The sequence below is a fragment of the Papio anubis genome, chromosome X, assembly GCF_008728515.1.
Source record: "Papio anubis isolate 15944 chromosome X, Panubis1.0, whole genome shotgun sequence".
NCBI lineage: Eukaryota > Metazoa > Chordata > Mammalia > Primates > Cercopithecidae > Papio > Papio anubis.
In genome coordinates this window covers 77,473,831-77,492,187 of record NC_044996.1, presented here as the reverse complement: position 1 = coordinate 77,492,187, position 18,357 = coordinate 77,473,831, and the positions used below count along the sequence as shown (strand labels likewise).

The following is an 18,357-nucleotide window of genomic DNA, read 5'->3' as shown; positions in this document are numbered from 1 at the left end:
ACAAGCAAACTGAACTCAATCACAAATTTAAAAGATTAATCACTACAGTCAAATGAGATTCATCCTAGGGATGCAAGGATGGTTCAACAAACACAAATCAATAAATCTGATGCATCACATTAACAGAACCAAGAAAAAAAAGCACAAGATTATTTCAATAGCTGCTGAAGAAGCATTTGATAGAATACAACTTCTCTTTATGATAAAAACCCATAACGAACTGGGTATAAAAGGAACATGTCTCAAATTAACACAGGCTATATATGACAAACCCACAGCTAACATAATACTGAATGGGAAAAATTGAAAGCTGATCCTCTAAGATCCGGAACAAGATGAGGAGGCCCACTTTCACCACTTTTATGCAACATAATACTAGAAATCCTTGCCAAAGCAATCAGATAAGAAAAATAAATAAAGGGGATCCAAATTGGAAAGGAAGAAGCCAAGTCATCCTTGGTTGCAGATGACCTGATATTATATTTAGGAAACCCTAACAACTCTACCAAAAAACTGTTAGAACTAATAAATGAATTTAGTAAAGTTGCAAGATACAAAATCAAACTACGAAAATCAGTAGAATTTATGCACACCAACAGCAAAAATCTTAAGAAAGAAATCAAGAAAGCAATTCCATTTCAAATAGCTACAAAGTATATAAAATACCTAGGAATTAATTTAAGAAGTGAAAGATCTATAGAAGGAAAACTATAAAACATTGATGAAAAAAATTAAAGAGGATATAAAGGAAAAATGGAAAAATATTTCATGTACATTGACTAGAAAAATCAATATAGTTAAAATGTCCATTCTACCCAAAGCAATCTACAGATTCAATGCAATCCCTATCAAAATACCAATGGCATCCTTTACTGAAATGGAAAAGATAATCCTAAAATGTATGTGGAACAACAAAAAAAAGACCCCAAATAGCCAAAGCAATCCTGAACAAAAAGAACAAAACTGGAGGCACCACACTACCTGGTTTCAAAATATACTACAAAGTGGTCAGGCACTGTGGCCTGTAATCCCAGCATTTTGGGAGGCTGAGGTTGGCAGATCAGTTGAGGCCAGGAGTTTGAGACCAGCCTGGCCAACATGGCAAGACCCTGTCTCTACTAAAAAACAAAAATTAGACAGGCGTTGTGTACGACTGTAATCTCAGCTACTCAGGAGGCTGAGGCAGGAGAATTGCTTGAACCTGTGAGGTGGAGATTGCAGTGAGCTGAGATTGTGCCACTGCACTCCAGCCCAGGCAACCAAGGAAGCCCTTGCCTCAAAAAAATAAATAAATAAATAAAATAAAAATTAAAAAAAACTACAAAGCAATGTTAAGTAAGTCAGCATGGTGCATGGTATTGGGATAAAAACAGACATAGACCAATGAAGAGAATAGAGAAACCAGGTCTAAGTTTACACATTTACAGCCAACTCATTTTTGACAAAGGTGCCAAGAACATACAATGTAGAAAGAACAGTCTCTTCAGCTAATGGTGCTGTGAAAACTGGACAACCATATACAGAAGAATGAAACTAGATCCATATCTCTCTCCATATACAAAAGTCAAATCAAAATGGATTGAAGACTTAAACCTAAAGCCTGAAATTATGAAAGGACTAGAAGAAAACTTGGGGAAAATGCTCTAGGACAAGACGTTAAAAGCACAGGCAACCAAAGCAAAAATAGACAAATGGGATTACATAAAAGTAAAAAGCTTCTGCACAGCAAAGAAAACACCAACAAAGTGAAGAGACAACACATAGAATGGAGAAAGTATTTGCAAACTATCCATCTGACAAAGGATTTATAACCAGAATATATAAGGAGCTCAAATAACTTAATAGCAAAAAAAAAAAAAAAAAAGCCAAGTACTCTGATTCTAGAATGGGCAAAATATCTGAATAGATGTTTCTCACAAGAAGACATACAAATGGCCAACAGGTATATGAAAAATGCTCAACATCACCAATCTTCAGGGAAATGAAAATCAAACCATTGTGAGATACCATGTAATCCTTGTTAAAATAAGACAGTGAATAATGGATGCTACCAAGCACATGAAAGGGGAACCCTTGCATACTGTTGGTGGAAATGTAAATTAGTACAGTCACTATGGAAAACAGTGCGGAGGTTCCAATAGAAACTAAAAATAGAACTACCACAGGATCCATCAATTCCAGTACTGGGTATATATCCAAAAGAAGGGAAATCAGTGTGTCAAAGACGTATGTGCACTCCTATGTTTACTGTAGCACTATTTATAAGAGCCAAAATACTAGAATCAACTTAAATGTTCTTCAGTGGACAAATGAATAAAGAAAATGTGGTATATGTACACAATGGAATATTATTCATCCATAAAAACATTAAAATCCTGTCATTTGCAGCACCATGGATGGAACTGGAGGTCATTACATTAAGGAAATAAGCCAAGCACACAAAGACAAATATTCATATTCTTACTCACATGTAGGAGCTACAAAAGTGGATCTCACAGACAGAGAGTAGATTGGTTGTTACCAGAGGCCAGGAAGATTAGGGAGGAGAGGAGAATAAAGAGAAGTTGATTAATGGGTGTTAAGTATACAATTCGATAGGAGAAATAAGACCTTGTGTTTGATAGATCAGTAGGTTGCCTATAGTTAACAATAATCTATTGTACATTTCTTTTCTTTCTTTGCTTTTTTATTGAGACGGAGTCTGGCTCTGCTGCCCGGGCTGGAGTGCAGTGGCACGATCTAGGCTCACTGCAAGCTCCGCCTCCGGGTTCATGCCATTCTCCTGCCTCAATCTCCCGAGTAGCTGGGACTACAGGCGCCTACCGCCATGCCCGGCTAATTTTTTGTATTTTTAGTAGAGACGGGTTTTCTCCGTGTTAACCAGGATGGTCTCGATCTCCTGACCTCGTGATCTGCCTGCCTTGGCCTCCCAAAGTGCTGGGATTACAGGTGCGAGCCACTGCGCCCAGCCTGTACATTTCAATATAGCTAGAAGAGAATAATTTGAATGTTCCTAGTCTAAATAAAAGATAAATATTTGAAGTGATAGATATTCCAATTACCCTGATTTAATCTTTACACATTATGAATGTACAAAAATATCACATGTACCCCTCAAATAAGTACCTCTATTATAAAAATATTTTTAAAACCACAGTGCAATTTTGAGTTCCTAGATTATTTGTGATAATAATTTTAAGTAAAATAAGTATGGTTTCCTCATAGTGATACATCCAAAATTTTAAAAAAAGAAACAAGAAACTGGAATTTTGAAATCTTAAAAAAATGAAAATGCAGTTTACAGAATGAGACAAAATATTTGCAAACTATATATCTGATAAGGGGTTCATATCCAAAATATATGAAGAACTCATCCAACTCAATAGCAAAAAATAAATAAATAAATAATAAAATTAAAAAAACCCCAAATACACAGATTAAACAACGGGTGAAGGACCTGAATAGACATTTCTCAAAAGAAGACATTCAAATGGCCAACAGGTGTGTGAAAGGATGCTCAACATCACTAATCTTCATGGAAATGCAGATCAAAACCACCATGAGATATTACCTTCCACCAGTTAGGATGGTCATTCTCAAAAAGTCAGAAGATAACTAATGTTGGTGAGGATGTGGAGAAAAGGGAATCCTTATCCATTGTTGAGGGGATATGAACTGGTATTGCCATTACAGAAAACAGTATGGAGGTTCTTCAAAAATTGAAAAATAGAACTACTATATGATCTGGCAATCCCCCTTCTGTGTATATATCTAATAAAATAAAATCAGTACCTCATAGAGATATCTGCACTCCCATGTTTACTGCAGCATTATTCACTGTAACTAAGCTATGGAAACAACGGATGTCTCTGTGGATGGATGAATGTATAAAGAAAATTGCGGGATAGATATACACTTGATTTTTTTTTTTTTTTTTTTTTTTTTGAGACACAGTATCGCTCTGTTGCCCTGCCTGGAGTGCAGTGGTGAGATCTTGGCTTACTGCAACCTCCACTTCTCAGGTTCAAGCGATTCTCCTGCCTCAACCTTCTGAGTAGCTGGGATTACAGGCGCATGCCATCATGCCTGGCTAATTTTTTGTATTTTTAGTAGAGACGGGGTTTCATCATGTTAGCCAGGATGGTCTCGATCTCCTGACCTCATGATCCACCTACCTTGGCCTCCCAAGTGCTGGGATTATAGGCGTAAGCCACCATGCCCGGCTATTATTCGGTTTTTAAAAAGAAGGCCATTCTTCCATTTACAACAACATGGATGAACCTGGAGGATAATGTTAAGTGGTATAAGCCAGACACAGAAAGAAAAATCCTGCATGATCTCTCTTATATGTGGATTCTCAGACAAAGAGAGAGCCAGAGAATACAACAGTGGTTACCAGAAGCAGGCAGGGTTGGGGGAAATGTAGGCCAAAGTGTACAAATTAAGTAGTTACACAGGATGAACAAATCTAGAAATTTAAAGTATAGCATGGGGGCTATAGTTAATAATATTGTATTGTATACTGGAAATTTTCTAAGAGCATAGATTATAAGTACTCTTATCACATAAAAAAGGTAACTATGTTAGATGATGTACTTGTTAAATTGCTTACCTGTAATCATTTCACTATGTATTTGTATTTCAAAACATCATGTCATACATCTTAAATTTTTACAATGAAAGAAAACAAATAAAAGTATACATATTTAAAAACTAGAGTTATTCCTTTGCAAATAGAAAAAAACATTGCTCTGCTGCTGGAGTCTTTGTCGACATCTCTGTTAACTTTACTGCATAGAGAATATTAACTGTGGCTATCTCCTGCAGATTTCCAGGGATACTGCATCTCAAATAAATGACCACAATCAAAGAGTTCAGCAACTAATTTGAAAGGAGTGACACTTGGAAAATGGCAGAGCCTTTGTTACTACTGAAACAATAAAGAAACATACGAGTTCAAGACCAGCCTGGCCAGCACGGCAAAACCCCAACTCTACTAAAAATACAAAAATTAGCCAGGCTTGGTGGCGCGCACCTGTTGTCTCAGATACTTGGGAGGCTGAGGCAGGAGAATCACGAGGAGAACTCGGGAGGCAGAGGTTGCAGTGAGCCGAGATTGCACCACTGCACTTCAGCCTGGATGACAGAGTGAGACTCTATCTCAAGGGGGAAAAAAAAAAAAGAAACACAGAACATTCAAAAAGGCACCAGAGCCATAAAGATGTAAAAAATTGAGAAATGAGCTGTACAAGAAATATTAAGGAACTAGGATTACTCCCAGCCCCTGACCCCAAGAAAGCTGAAGAAGTTCTTTATGGGTTTCACATATAGGCAAGCTCTGACCCACAGCAGTTTTCATTTAAGAATCACCCTGACAATCATACCCAACTTATTTTTCATGATACTTAGGTAGAGCCATAGATGCCACCTATCCAATTTTAAGAAAATGGATCCCAATTTGAATACAGCAGAAAGAATTATACTGTAATCTTTAATTTTTATTATGTAAGCTACAGGAAAATTTATAATGAGCAAAAGCAGTAATATAACAGATATCTTTGGATCATTTCCTCAAGAAGCTAAAATATAGCCCCAAGACTCAAAAGTCTTTAAAAAGATGCCTGTTAAATCTCCTCAGAAGACTACATGGATCTATACACTGGGTATTTAAGCATTTTCTATATATTTGTGCATTAATTAAACCTTTTATTTTCAAAAATGACATCAGAGAAGCCTATTTAAATCCCTTGATTTCATAAAGGTGCTTCTTTACCTTATAATTTGCTGTGCTAATATAAGGCCGGGATTTCAAAGATCACAAAGGCTTTATGTAGTTCCTGACTGTGATATTACATTTGTACCTAACAGGTTATTGTTAGCATATTTTATCTTTTTTTTTTTTTTTTGAGACACAGTCTCGCTCTGTCACACAGTCTTGCTCTGTCACACAGGCTGGAGTGCAGTGGTGCGATCTCGGCTCACTGCCAAGTTCTGCCTCCTGGGTTCATGCCATTCTCTTGCCTCAGCCTCCCGAGTAGCTGGGACTACAGGTGTCCGCCACCACATCCGGCTTTTTTTTTTTTTTTTTTTGTATTTTTAGTAGAGATGGGGTTTCACCATGTTAGCCAGGATGGTCTTGATCTCCTGACCTCGTGATCTGCCTGCCTCGGCCTCCCAAAGTGCTGGGATTACAGGCGTGAGCCACTGTGCCTGGCCAAATGTTTGTTTTACATTATGCAATGTACAAGTACATGTTTTTTTTTTCTTTTGAGATGGAGTCTCCCTCTGTTGCCCAGGCTGGAGTGTAGTGGCACGATCTCAGCTCACTATAACCTCCGTCTCCCGGGTTCAAGTGATTCTCCTGTGTCAGCCTCCCAAGTAGCTAGGATGAAAGGTGTGTGTCATCACACCTGGCTAATTTTTTTTGTACTTTTTTAGTAGTGATGGGGTTTTGCCATGTTGGCCAGGCTGGTCTTGAACTTCTGACCTCAGGTGATCCGCCCGCCTCAGCCTCCCAAAGTGCTGGGATTACAAGCATGAGCTACAGCACCCGGCTGTACGAGTACATTTATGCTAAATGAAATGTTGTATTTTGGGCTAGGAATAAAAATTCCACTTGATTCCTAAAAGAAATTAAGTTCAATACACACATGTAATTTCAACTTACAGCATCTTTCCTAGGAATCTAAGTTGTTAAAAGTGTAAGAACTGTTTGTATCTGACAGTTATGCACAGAAAATGGGAACAACTGAAGATAACATAGAACCAACTTAACAAAGAATACAGCATGAGAACTTGCATTAGATACTAGAATGGGTTACAAAGGAGGATTGTGGTGTCTCCTTCAATGAACTTAAAAAAAACCCTCAGCTATCTAAGATGGCATAGTGGTCTTGCTAAAGCTAAAGGCACCTTACAGTTTATGATTTTATGATTATGTAAGAAGCAGCTGAACACTTCAGATAACTAAATGGCATGCAATTACAGCACTGTGTCTCATATGTACTTGTCCAAAAGAGAGATATAGCATTGTAGTGGAAAAAACCTAGGATTTGGAATCAAGATACCTTGACATGTGAGATTAACATCTCTCAATTTTAGTTTCTTAATTATAAAATGGGGATGCTATTAATAACACTGCCTATCTAACCTGAAAGTTGTGCAGGTCACAGGATATGAAGAAAAAGTATAGGAAAGCACTTTGTAAACTATAAAATAACATACTAATTTTTAAATGGTTGGATATTTTTGAAAAGGTCTGGAATTGGAGACTGCTTCAAAACATAACCTCTTTATGATGTGGTGCTATATCTACATTTAAAGTATTCCACTTGCCAACACAAAGGTCAGATATGAATACCTTTTTCCATTGTGAATTATTTCAAACCAGGTAAAGACCTGATAAGTATTTGGCTTCTATTAGAGTTTGGGTTTAATACCAAAATAAGAGTTGTTATAACTTGTGACTGCTGTAAGTAAAAGTCAGTTCAGAAAGACTGAAGACTGAAGGAAGATAGGTCAAAATATAGTCAATTTTCCAACAGTCAGCAGGAGGAAGTAAGAGAGTTGCCCTTGTTGTAAGTTCTTTGGGATGGGCAATAACTGTTTTTTTTTTTGTTTTTTGTTTTTTTTTTAATCTATGGATTTGTGGCTATTTTATATTCCTTGGACCTACTAACATGCTTTTCTTTAAAACTAGATTTCCTGGTAATCAGGGCCTGGATAATCCAACTGAGTAAAAAATTTGAAAGACTTGCTCTCCACTGCTGCTCCCACTTCAATGCTTTTCCATGTCCTCATTTAGCCTCCTTCACCCCAGGTACGGTTTGTGATAGCTACTACAAGTTTCTACTCAAAATTGCTGCCAGCTACTGCATTATTGGGAACAGTAGCCAAAACGACTCTCTAATGGTTGGTATTAGCAACATAAGTAAATGTTGGAGGCACAAAAGTAGGCACAGCAACAGGTGGAGACAAGGAATAGGGCTGGCAATGGGGATACATTACATGAGAACTCAACTTTTAATTCTTTACAAAATGCCTTAGGATGACCCAGTGACCTGGTAGTAGAAAGTTGGAACTTATTTTCCTTTGCCCCTCTTCCTTTTAGAAAAGTAGACTACATGCATGTGTAGGCTTCTCCCATTACTATCTTTTAGTTTTTAGTGTATTTAAACCATTCTAAAAAGAGACTGAGCATAGGATTTTAAAGAAAAGTTAACCAATGTGAATGAAGGAGGATGGAGAAAGGTCAATTGTTGCCCATCGATTAAATTGAACTCCACATTCAAGCAAAGCACTACAAGTGACTACCCAGCAGGATTGTTTAGAAATCCATATATATCCAGATGTATATCTGACTGGTGATATAAATCACGGAATCACAAAGCTGGTAAGGAATCTCCCAAGCTGCAATCTAATCTTATCTAAATTTCCCATGGTTACTAAACAAATCTGGCCATACTTGCTCTCCTCCATCCAGAGGACACTTATGAGGTTGACATGCTTATAAAATCTTTCTGGACACTATTTACTCACCACATTACATTGGTTGTATTAACGTGGACTTCATAGTCTTTGACCCAACTTACCTTGGTTGTCATCCTCATTGTCTTCCCAGGGTTCTTCATTTGCTAGCAGTGGGTTCTGTGACTCATTCATAGACCTCATAGGGAAGGAGTGTCCATCACCAGGGCTGGTGGGAAAAGAAAGGCAGTGAGTTATTGCAGCTGACATAGACTTTTGTGAAGGTTATAATCCTCTTAAAAACAAGAGGGAGGTTGTTAGGCATATTTAGTCTTATTGTCTAAAGCCGTGGCGGAATGGACTCTTACAATAGCATCATTTAGTTGCTATATTGCTCTCGATTTCCATATCTTATTTGTGTGTCTGCATCAGTGTTAACTTCTTGTTTGTAAGCAACTCTGTAGTTTGGTTCCCAAAATGCCCAGTATGGCAATATGCACACACAGCAAGCTTCATACATATCACTTAATGATGACGATACAAATTTATATCCCATTATCTTACTGCTTTGATTCTAAGTTTTCAAGAAAGATGACCAGTCTCTGAAACATTGAATACAGTGGAGATAAGCTGGTGTGAATTGGTGAAAGATAATGCCTGAATGCACTGTTATTTATTTGGTTTGCATGGCAGAAAGGTTATTAGGAACTAGGGGAAAGAGCCAGAGTGAGCCATCTCTAGACTGCAGATTTTGGGGGCAATTATCCACATGTGGGGTCTCGCTTTGTGGCTACCTGTGGTAAGCTAGGGTCAACTCCCTGGTTAATTTCTGTCCACTAACAGATGGGATGCATTGGAAGGAACTGAGCTGGCCCCAGTTAGAAGAGGTTACAGTTTGAACATTTCAGTTTAGGTATCTGAATGCATTCCACCTTTGAGTCTGAATGACTTTTGATGTTATCTATGCCTTTTCTCCTGTTCACGTATATGGTAAATTGAAAGTTGACAGATTTTATCGATAGCACTCTAAAGAGAATGTAAGTGTACTGATTATAAATGAATGGGCCTTGATTTTTGGTTTTGTTCTTTATTCCAGAGAAGACTCATTTTACACCTCCGTTTGATGTGGTGATGATGTGTGTATATTTGTGTATGTGAGTATGTGAATAGGGTGTAGGTAATACCTGGTAACAGTTATTAATCAATATTACCCACTGACATAGTTTTGCCTTGTGATTTATAGACAGGTTAGTTGGATACACCACATCTCTGAAATAAATGAGTCTGTAAAATACTAACTGCTACACAGGAAGTATCAAGGCAATCAATCAAGCAGAAATTTTTCCATAATTACCACCCTACCCCCAACAAAGTTTCCTCAACTAAGTGAACATGAATGTATCCCTGTCTAAGGAGGGGACCGAAAGGGGGCTACAAGAAGGCTAAAAGCAAGCTCTGCTCCAGAATTAGTTTAGTTGATGGTGGTTCAATCTGGTTCACAAAGTCATTCACAGAACACAAGCTTGACTGTTTATTTCTCATCCACTACTTTCCCTGCATAATGGTTGCAGTTCTAAGAATTACCTATAACCTCAAATTAAACTGTACTACAAGGCGACAGTAACAAAAATAGCATGATGCTGATACCAAGACAGATATATAGACCAATGGAACAGAACAGAGCCCTCAGAAATAATGTCACACATCTACAACCATCTTATCTTTGACAAACCTGACAAAAACAAGCAATGGGGAAAGGATTTCCTATTTAACAAATGGTGTTGGGAAAACTGGCTAGCCATATGTGGAAAGCTGAAACTGGATCCCTTCATTACACCTTATACAAAAATTAACTCAAGATGGATTAAAGACTTAAATATAAGACATAAAACCATAAAAATCTTAGAAGAAAACCTAGGCAATACCATTCAGGACATAGACATGGGCAGAGACTTCATGAACAAAACATCAAAAACAATGGCAACAAAAGCCAAAATTGGCAAATGGGATCTGATTATACTAAAGAGTTTCTGCACAGCAAAGGAAACTATCATCAGAGTGAACAGGCAACCCATAGAATGGGAGAAAATTTTTGCAATCTATCCATCTGACAAAGGGCTAATATCCAGAATCTATAAATAACTTAAACATATTTACAAGAAAAAACCAAACAACCCCATCAAAAAGTGGGCGAAGGATATGAACAGACACTTCTCAAGAGAAGACATTTATGTGGCCAACAAACATATTATAAAAAGCTCATTATCAGGCCGGGCGCGGTGGCTCAAGCCTGTAATCCCAGCACTTTGGGAGGCCGAGACAGGCGGATCACGAGGTCAGGAGGTCGAGACCATCCTGGCTAACACGGTGAAACCCGTCTCTACTAAAAAAAGCAGCCAGGTGAGGTGGGGCGGTAGCCTGTAGTCAGCTACTCCCGGGAGGCTGAGGCAGGAGAATAAGCTTAAACCAGGCCAGACTTGCAGTGAGCTGAGATCAAGCCACTGCACGCCTGGGCGTGGCAGAACTCCATCTCAAAAAAAAAAAACAAAAACCAAAAAGCTCATTATCACTGGTCATTAGAGAAATGCAAATCAAAACCACAGTGAGATACAATCTCATGCCAGTTAGAATGGCGATCATTAAAAAGTCAGGAAACAACAGATGCTGGTGAGGATGTGGAGAAATGGGAACACTTTTACACTGTTGGTGGGAGTGTAAATTAGTTCAACCATTGTGGAAGACAGTGTGGCAATTCCTCAAGGATCTAGAATGAGAATACCATTTGACCCAGCAATCGCATTACTGGGTATATACCCAAAGGATTAGAAATCATTCTACTATAAAGACACATGCACACATATGTTTATTACGGCACTGTTCACAATAGCAAAGACTTGGAAGCAACCCAAATGCCCATCAATGATAGACTGGATAAAGAAAATGTGGCACATATACACTATGGAATACTATGTAACCACAAAAAAATGAGTTCATGTCCTTTGCAGGGACATGGATGAAGCTGGAAACCATCATTCTCAGCAAACTAACACAAGGCAGAAAACCAAACACAGCATGTTCTCACTCATAAGTGGGAGTTGATCAATGAGAACACTTGGACATAGATAGGGGAACATCACACACCGGGGCCTGTCGGGGGTTGGGGGGCTAGGGGAGGGATAGCATTAGGAGAAATACTTAACGTAGATGATGGGTTAATGGGTGCAGCATACCACCATGGCACGTGCATACCTATGTAACAAACCTGCATGTTCTGCACATGTACCCCAGAACTTAAAGTATAATAAAAAAAGAATTATCTATAACCTCAAATTAATATTTGTTCTTGCTTTTTATATGTTTTATTCATAAAATTAGTATTAACCACAAAATATGTAAAATGGAGAAAAGATAAATAATTTCTAAGACTATTGCCCTTACCATTTTTAACATTTTTTGGTATATTTCTCTTCTGCTGTTTTTCTTCTATAAATATTTATGTTTTTAATCACAGTGTATCGAATTTTTCATTTTTCACTTAAAATATAGTACCTTTTAAAACATTTTTTGGTATATTTCTCTTCTGCTGTTTTTCTTCCATATATACTTATGTTTTTAATCACAGTGTACTGGATTTTTCATTTTCCACTTAAAATATAGTAAGCACTTTCCCTTTTGTGACATAGTCTTTATAACCATTACTTTTGATTGTGTAGTATTCCATCCAGTAGAGATATATATATATATATATATACACACACACACACACTTATCCATTCCCATATGTTTGGATATTTAGGTTGTTTCCTAATTATTGGCTACAAATAATGCTGTGATGGACATTTTTGTGCATTGTTTGTCTCTGTCTTTAGGGTAGATTCAATTCCCAGAAATAGAATTACTGGGATGTTGGACATGTAGATTCTTATGTTTTTTGATAGATATTACCAAATTCGGTTATAAAAGATTGGTAGTGCCACTGCACATTGCCACAAAGAAAGCATGAGAATATCTATTTTATCAGACCCTCACTTCTTTATTTGTCTTTACTAACCTAGAAATGAAGAACTTGGGGAATAGAGTTTCACATTGGACTGATACCTGCTGCATACTACAATCAAAATTGAATTTGCTGGTTTAAGGGATGGTCCAGTACTAACTTCTTCCAGTGGTAATATTTACTCACCTGGAACCAATAGGTATTAACCAGAACTTCTTCTTATCTCCAAACACCTGCTGGATATTCTTGATGAAGCCAAGGTTGAATCCATTTTTCTCTGGGCCACTTGTAAACACTGGAGTGCAGAAGGCCTCTAAGGCAGGGCAGGAGAGTTGAAGAAAAGAGGAAGAAAACAATAAAGAAACATATTTCAGCATAGTCATGATTTACATTTCTCCATGTATGTGACTTGGCTCTATCATATCTTTTTGCTATGGTAGCACAGATATTGCTTAGCAATTTTTAATTGCTAATATTGATTAGCAATTTTTAGATATTGCTAAATTACTTAGTAAAAACCAGTTTAATCACTTAACACAAACTAAGCTTGTTACTGCATATAAATAATTAGAATTCTCTTTTTAAAAGACAGGGGAAACACATGGTGGTAAAAATAATTAAGCAGCCATGGGGGTAGTATGTATTTTGTACTGCTGAATTTAGAGTATAGGAACAGATTTAACAGCACTTTATTTGAATCTAAGTGGCAACAACAACCGAATGGCTACCGTCTTTAGAGCTGGGAAGAAAATAATGACATAAAGAGATGGTAATAACATTGATTTGGTTTTGAAACATTTCAAAAATGAAAGTGTTCATGCTGAAGCCTGCAATGTAAGAAACTGAGTTTTACTTCAGATAAAATGTCAATTGGTGAGCCATAATCACTACAAAGACTGTAAGGAATGGGACCATGTTAGAGAACATTATTTTTAGACACACATTTATCCCATTAAGTAAATGATTTCACTGTTGGACTCCGGCTGCATCTGACTGTTTCTCATTTGTTCTTTGTTTTCAGACTCTGTTATCATGAAGCTTTTAGTGGTTTTCCACTTTGTAGCTGGTCTCTAAGCCAAACGTGCTAATCTACCATCCTAGCAACTAGGGGCTACATATATATTTGGTTAAGAAAATGGGTGCAAATACTTTATTTTTTTTTAATAGATACAGGATCTTGCTCTGTCACCCAGGCTAGAGTGCAGTGGCACAATCTTAGCTCACTGCAGCTTTAAACTCCTGGCCAGGGTCAATCAATCTTCCCATCTCAGCTTACGGAGAAGCTGCAGCCACAGGCACATGCCACCACACCCAGCTAATGATTATTATTTTAAAAATATTGTAACTATTATTTTAGGTTCAGGGTAAATGTACAAGTTTGTTATATAGGTAAATTTGTGACTTGAGGGTTTGGTGTTTGTCACCCAGGTACTAAGCATAGTACCCGAGTGAATTTTTATTTTTCTGAACCCTTCCCTCCTCCCATACTCCTCCCTCAAATAGGCCCCAGTGTCTGTTGTTCCATTCTTTGTGTTTATGTGTACTCAGTCTTTAGCTCCCACTTGTAAGTGAGAACATGAAGTATTTGATTTTCTGTTCCTGAGTTAGTTCACTTAGGATAATGGCTTCAAGCTTCATTTGTGTTGCTGCAAAGGACAGGATCTCATTCTTTGTTATGGCTGTGTAGCATTCCATGGTGTATATGTACCACATTTTCTTCATCTAGTTTGCCATTGATGGACCTTTAGGCTGATTCCATGGCTTTGCTATTGTGAATAGTCGCCCAGCTAATTATTTTTATTTTTATTTGTAGAGATGGGGTTTCGTTTTGTTGCCCAGGCTGGTCTCAAACTCCTCAGCTCAAGTGATTCTCCTGCCTTGGCCTCCCAAAGTACTGGGATTACAGGAGTGAGCCATCATGCACGGCCAATAGATTGCAAATACTTTCTTAGCTGTTAGCATTATTAGCAAATAAATTCCCAATGTGTAGTAGCTTTTGCACTAAACTTTTCTCAAATCTATCCTAGCTAAACATTCAACATTCAAAACTTGAACACTTTGTCCTCACTCCTCATGTACTGATTTGTACAGAATGTAAATACTTATTTCATCATAGATGAAATAAAATGTACTGGAATCCATCAGAAATATAGTTTTCCAAATAACAGCCTATAGAGTAACTGACAGAAAATATGTTCATTTATTTTACTTATTTTCTAGAGAATCATTTGTTCAATGTGTTTATCTCATTCCCACAGTACCTAAACAGCCCCTTGATGATTACAGATATTTACTGATTTTTTTTTTGTTTCTCAAGACTTTTGGAATCTTGTTGTGGTTGGTTTGGATTTTTTCTCAGGGCTCTGGTTTTAGATGTGCATAATAAATTAGATCCTACTGTCTTTATCAACCTTTACTTCTCCCTTCTGACATCCCCTTCTGTACTGATTCTTTCTTTAATTTCCTCGTGTGAACACCTTTTAGAAATCTTCTGAGCTATTAACCTTGGGAGCTATTACCCAGTATGCACTATAAAGAACAATGGCTATTTTTGTTTCTGTGTGGGGTTTCATTAAAAAATATTCTCATAATTAGCCTATAAGCTTCATTCACTATGCCTTTCTATTTTGGTAAAATATATTTTCATCTGTCTCAGTTTGGGGGTAGAGGGATGTCATGCAGCTAAAATGCTTCACTGGAAGTTTTACTTGGGAACAATCCACAGGTCCCTCTGATACACATTAATATGTTTTTTCCTAATCTTAATATTAAGTCTTACCTAAGGTGGTTTTGTTTCTGCTGACAAGCCAACAATGGTAACCAAAGAGAATCACAAGGCTGACAAAAAACATGCAGGCCACAAAGAGAAGAAAAAGGACATGGAACTTAGAGCGAACACTGGGTAATTCCCCCTAGAAAAGAAATAATAAACAAGCAAAAGATTAAAGTGGAAAAGGGGATGGCTAGTATTTAAAAATATATAGGTTAGTAGTTTTTCACATGTATAAAGTGTCTAGCTATAATTTAAAAAATAGATTCTGTAAAATTTTTATAATATGGTTCTTTCTGTTAATGATGATAACTGTGAGTGTGCTCTCAGCCTACAAAGCCTAAAATGGATCCTTGCTTAAGTGCGGTTCAGTGTAAAATAGAGTATATTAGATACCAATTATAAAAGGGTAATGTGAAAAGGTTATTCTCGGGCCATAATTAGTATGCAACCTCTCAGAGCTTGTAGTCAATTTAGTTTCAGATCTTGAACTCATATGCCTTATCCTCTTGTCTCAGGGTAAGTTATTCTGGAATTCTTTATATATCATGTTTCCTTGGGCATGTGTATGTTGAAAATGTCATGGTGACGTATGTAAGAAGTTAAAACATATAGGTAGAATTTTAAAATGTCCTACCCATAAGTCATAACCTGATTTTAAAGTTGTTATAGATTTCGTGTGGTTGTTTTTTTATAGCTGAGGTAGAATGTGCTGATATATTACCTCCTGTGAAACAGCTGTTTAGACAGTAAAAATCAAGCAGAATTTTTACAGGCAACTGTAAAACTAGGTGGCTAAAGATTTTTATAGTTATCTAGGACATCTTATTTTCCATGTGGCACCAGCCTTTTTTTCCGACATGCAGCCTAGACCAGAATGAATGTTATAAAGTTCTGTAACATGCGCAGCATGTAACATTTATTTTCTGCAGAGAATCTTAGAAAACATTTTCAATTTTGGTGTGAACAGTTGGGGGAATGACTATTATTTATTTCCTCCTTTCCTGTGATAATTATTGTTTCAGTGTGATGAATCACTTTGAAATATTTCCAATTTCTCTCTAGTAATAAAATTAAATGTGATTCTTAAGTGGACCTTAACTTCTGAGTGATCTAGTTCTACTCCAATTTGGAAGGAGAAAGTTAAGGCTTGGCAACACTTGGCAAGTTCAGATAGTACAGATTTTTTTCTTCTCTGAGATAATATTTTTATTCATTTTTATGTGTGGAAATATTGGGAATCTTCCAGGTTGTATACTGAAGGATGAAGATAAGGATGCTTCCCGTTATCTTCAGCCAGTCAGATGCTGCCAGCTGAGTGGGGGTCCAAGTGAAAATTGCATAGGGACAGAGCAGCCCAGCAAAGAGCTACCTCAAGAACTTCAACCTTCAAGAATATTTACCTGAAACTCTCTTTTTTGAAATGATCCCTCTACAAATTCTTGGCCTAAGCACCTAAACTGAATTAGATTGGTTTTTGTTTTATTTTGAACTTACAGAAAAAACTCCATATATTGCTTTGCAGTGGGTTTTGCCTTGACTGTGTTTTTGCTTTCACAATCTTTAGTTTTTAAAGAATGTTTTAAAAATATTTTAAAGCTCACATTTATTTTACTTCTTATTTTTTCACATATAAATGGATAGTAGAAAATGGCTAGACAAGAGGGACTGATACAAAGTCAGTCCACAGTCTGTCTGGCTGAGCTGAAGTCTCTTCCCTCACCCCGCCCAATTACTCTTGAAGAACATTTTTCTGTCTGCCAAAGCATATCTACTGTGTTGTCCCTTGATAGAGTTCTTAAACTTTTTTTTTGTTAGAAGAGGGTGATAGCCCTATGTTCAAAAATACCTTCTCAGGAGATAACCAAGCTAAATCACTCAAAGTAATAGCCATCAGAGAGAGATCAGATGAATACTGGCAGAATAATGCCTGATTCTAAAATAATTCATAGTTCTGTGAGGAGATCCATGGCCCAATATGTGAGGAATGTATTACTATTTTTTGCATAAGGAAAAGATCAATCTCTTATCAAAGTAGCTATTGTTCAATATACAGAGGAGATAAATAATCTATTGGTCTTCTGAATTCTTATTCCCATGGAGCTAGAGCTCTCCACAGCAGAGCCATAATGGGCAGTAGGACATGGTACAGTGTGTAAGTTCATGGGGCTTAGGGTCAGACTTAGGTGAAAGTCCTAACTTTGAAATTTACAAGCTGGGTGATCATAGACAAGTCACTAAACTACTATGAGCCTCAGTTTTTATCATCTTTGAATAAGACTGATAATTCATGCTCTGCCTACTTCACAGGGTTGTGGTAAGGATCAGATGAGATAAGGGGTATAAAAGTGCTTCGAAAACTGTAAAATGCCATACAAACGAAGGTTGCTATTGATAGGAGCACAGCTTGTCTCCTTGATACATGGCTTTCAAAATACATGGCAGTGTTTACTTTTTATTTTAAGGGGATATTCAATTTAAACTGAGAAAGCCATCCCTAAACTACATTAAAGTGTTATCTGGCTAAAGAGACTGCAAAGAAGCATTTCTCTGAACTGTCAATGCCCTTTTCATTTTAGGGCAAGCCAGGACACATTTCCTTGCCTCTGATCTATGAGGCATGAGCTAGCCTACTGTGGAGAAAAAAACATGAGGGAATATAAAGAGAACAAGGTTATGTTCACTCTTGGTATTACTTGTGAATACTGGCACATTTCTGATGATTAATTCAAGAATGAAAAAAGCACATGACACCTGGCTGGCATTGTGATATTTGATTATTGGTTGACTAGGTGGGCTAAAGGCAAAATGTGTGAAATGCAATATTGTTTATTTTGTTACGAGGGTAAAAAGTGGTTCCTAAACAGTAGCCTACTGTGTTAAGCACCAAGAAAGGTCTGTAGTGAAGACCAAGGCCAACACTTTCCCTGCTGATGGGACATAGCAGATTTTCTTTACATTCAGGGTAGTAGCTCAGTATGTGGATTTTATAATATATTTTAAAATTATTGTAACTTTACAACAATCCTGTGCTGTGGAAATGGACAAAGGAAGAGATGATGAAGCATTTTATATTTATAGAAAATGTATGAAAAAGTTTTACTTCTGCATAAAGTTTTGTTTG

At 37.1% G+C, this 18,357-nt stretch overlaps 1 protein-coding gene across 1 annotated transcript in view; it reads right to left on the bottom strand.

Annotated features, from left to right (window-relative positions):
* ZDHHC15 (zinc finger DHHC-type palmitoyltransferase 15) overlaps nt 1–18,357 on the bottom strand; it is a 151,911-nt gene that overhangs the window by 46,345 nt on the left and 87,209 nt on the right. Inside the window, exons 8-10 of the mRNA XM_031660822.1 lie at nt 15,243–15,375; nt 12,650–12,776; nt 8,592–8,695 (exon numbers count right to left, since the gene is read on the bottom strand). Of these exons, the coding sequence (XP_031516682.1) occupies nt 8,592–8,695; nt 12,650–12,776; nt 15,243–15,375 (364 nt within the window). The remainder of the gene's footprint in view (nt 1–8,591; nt 8,696–12,649; nt 12,777–15,242; nt 15,376–18,357) is intronic.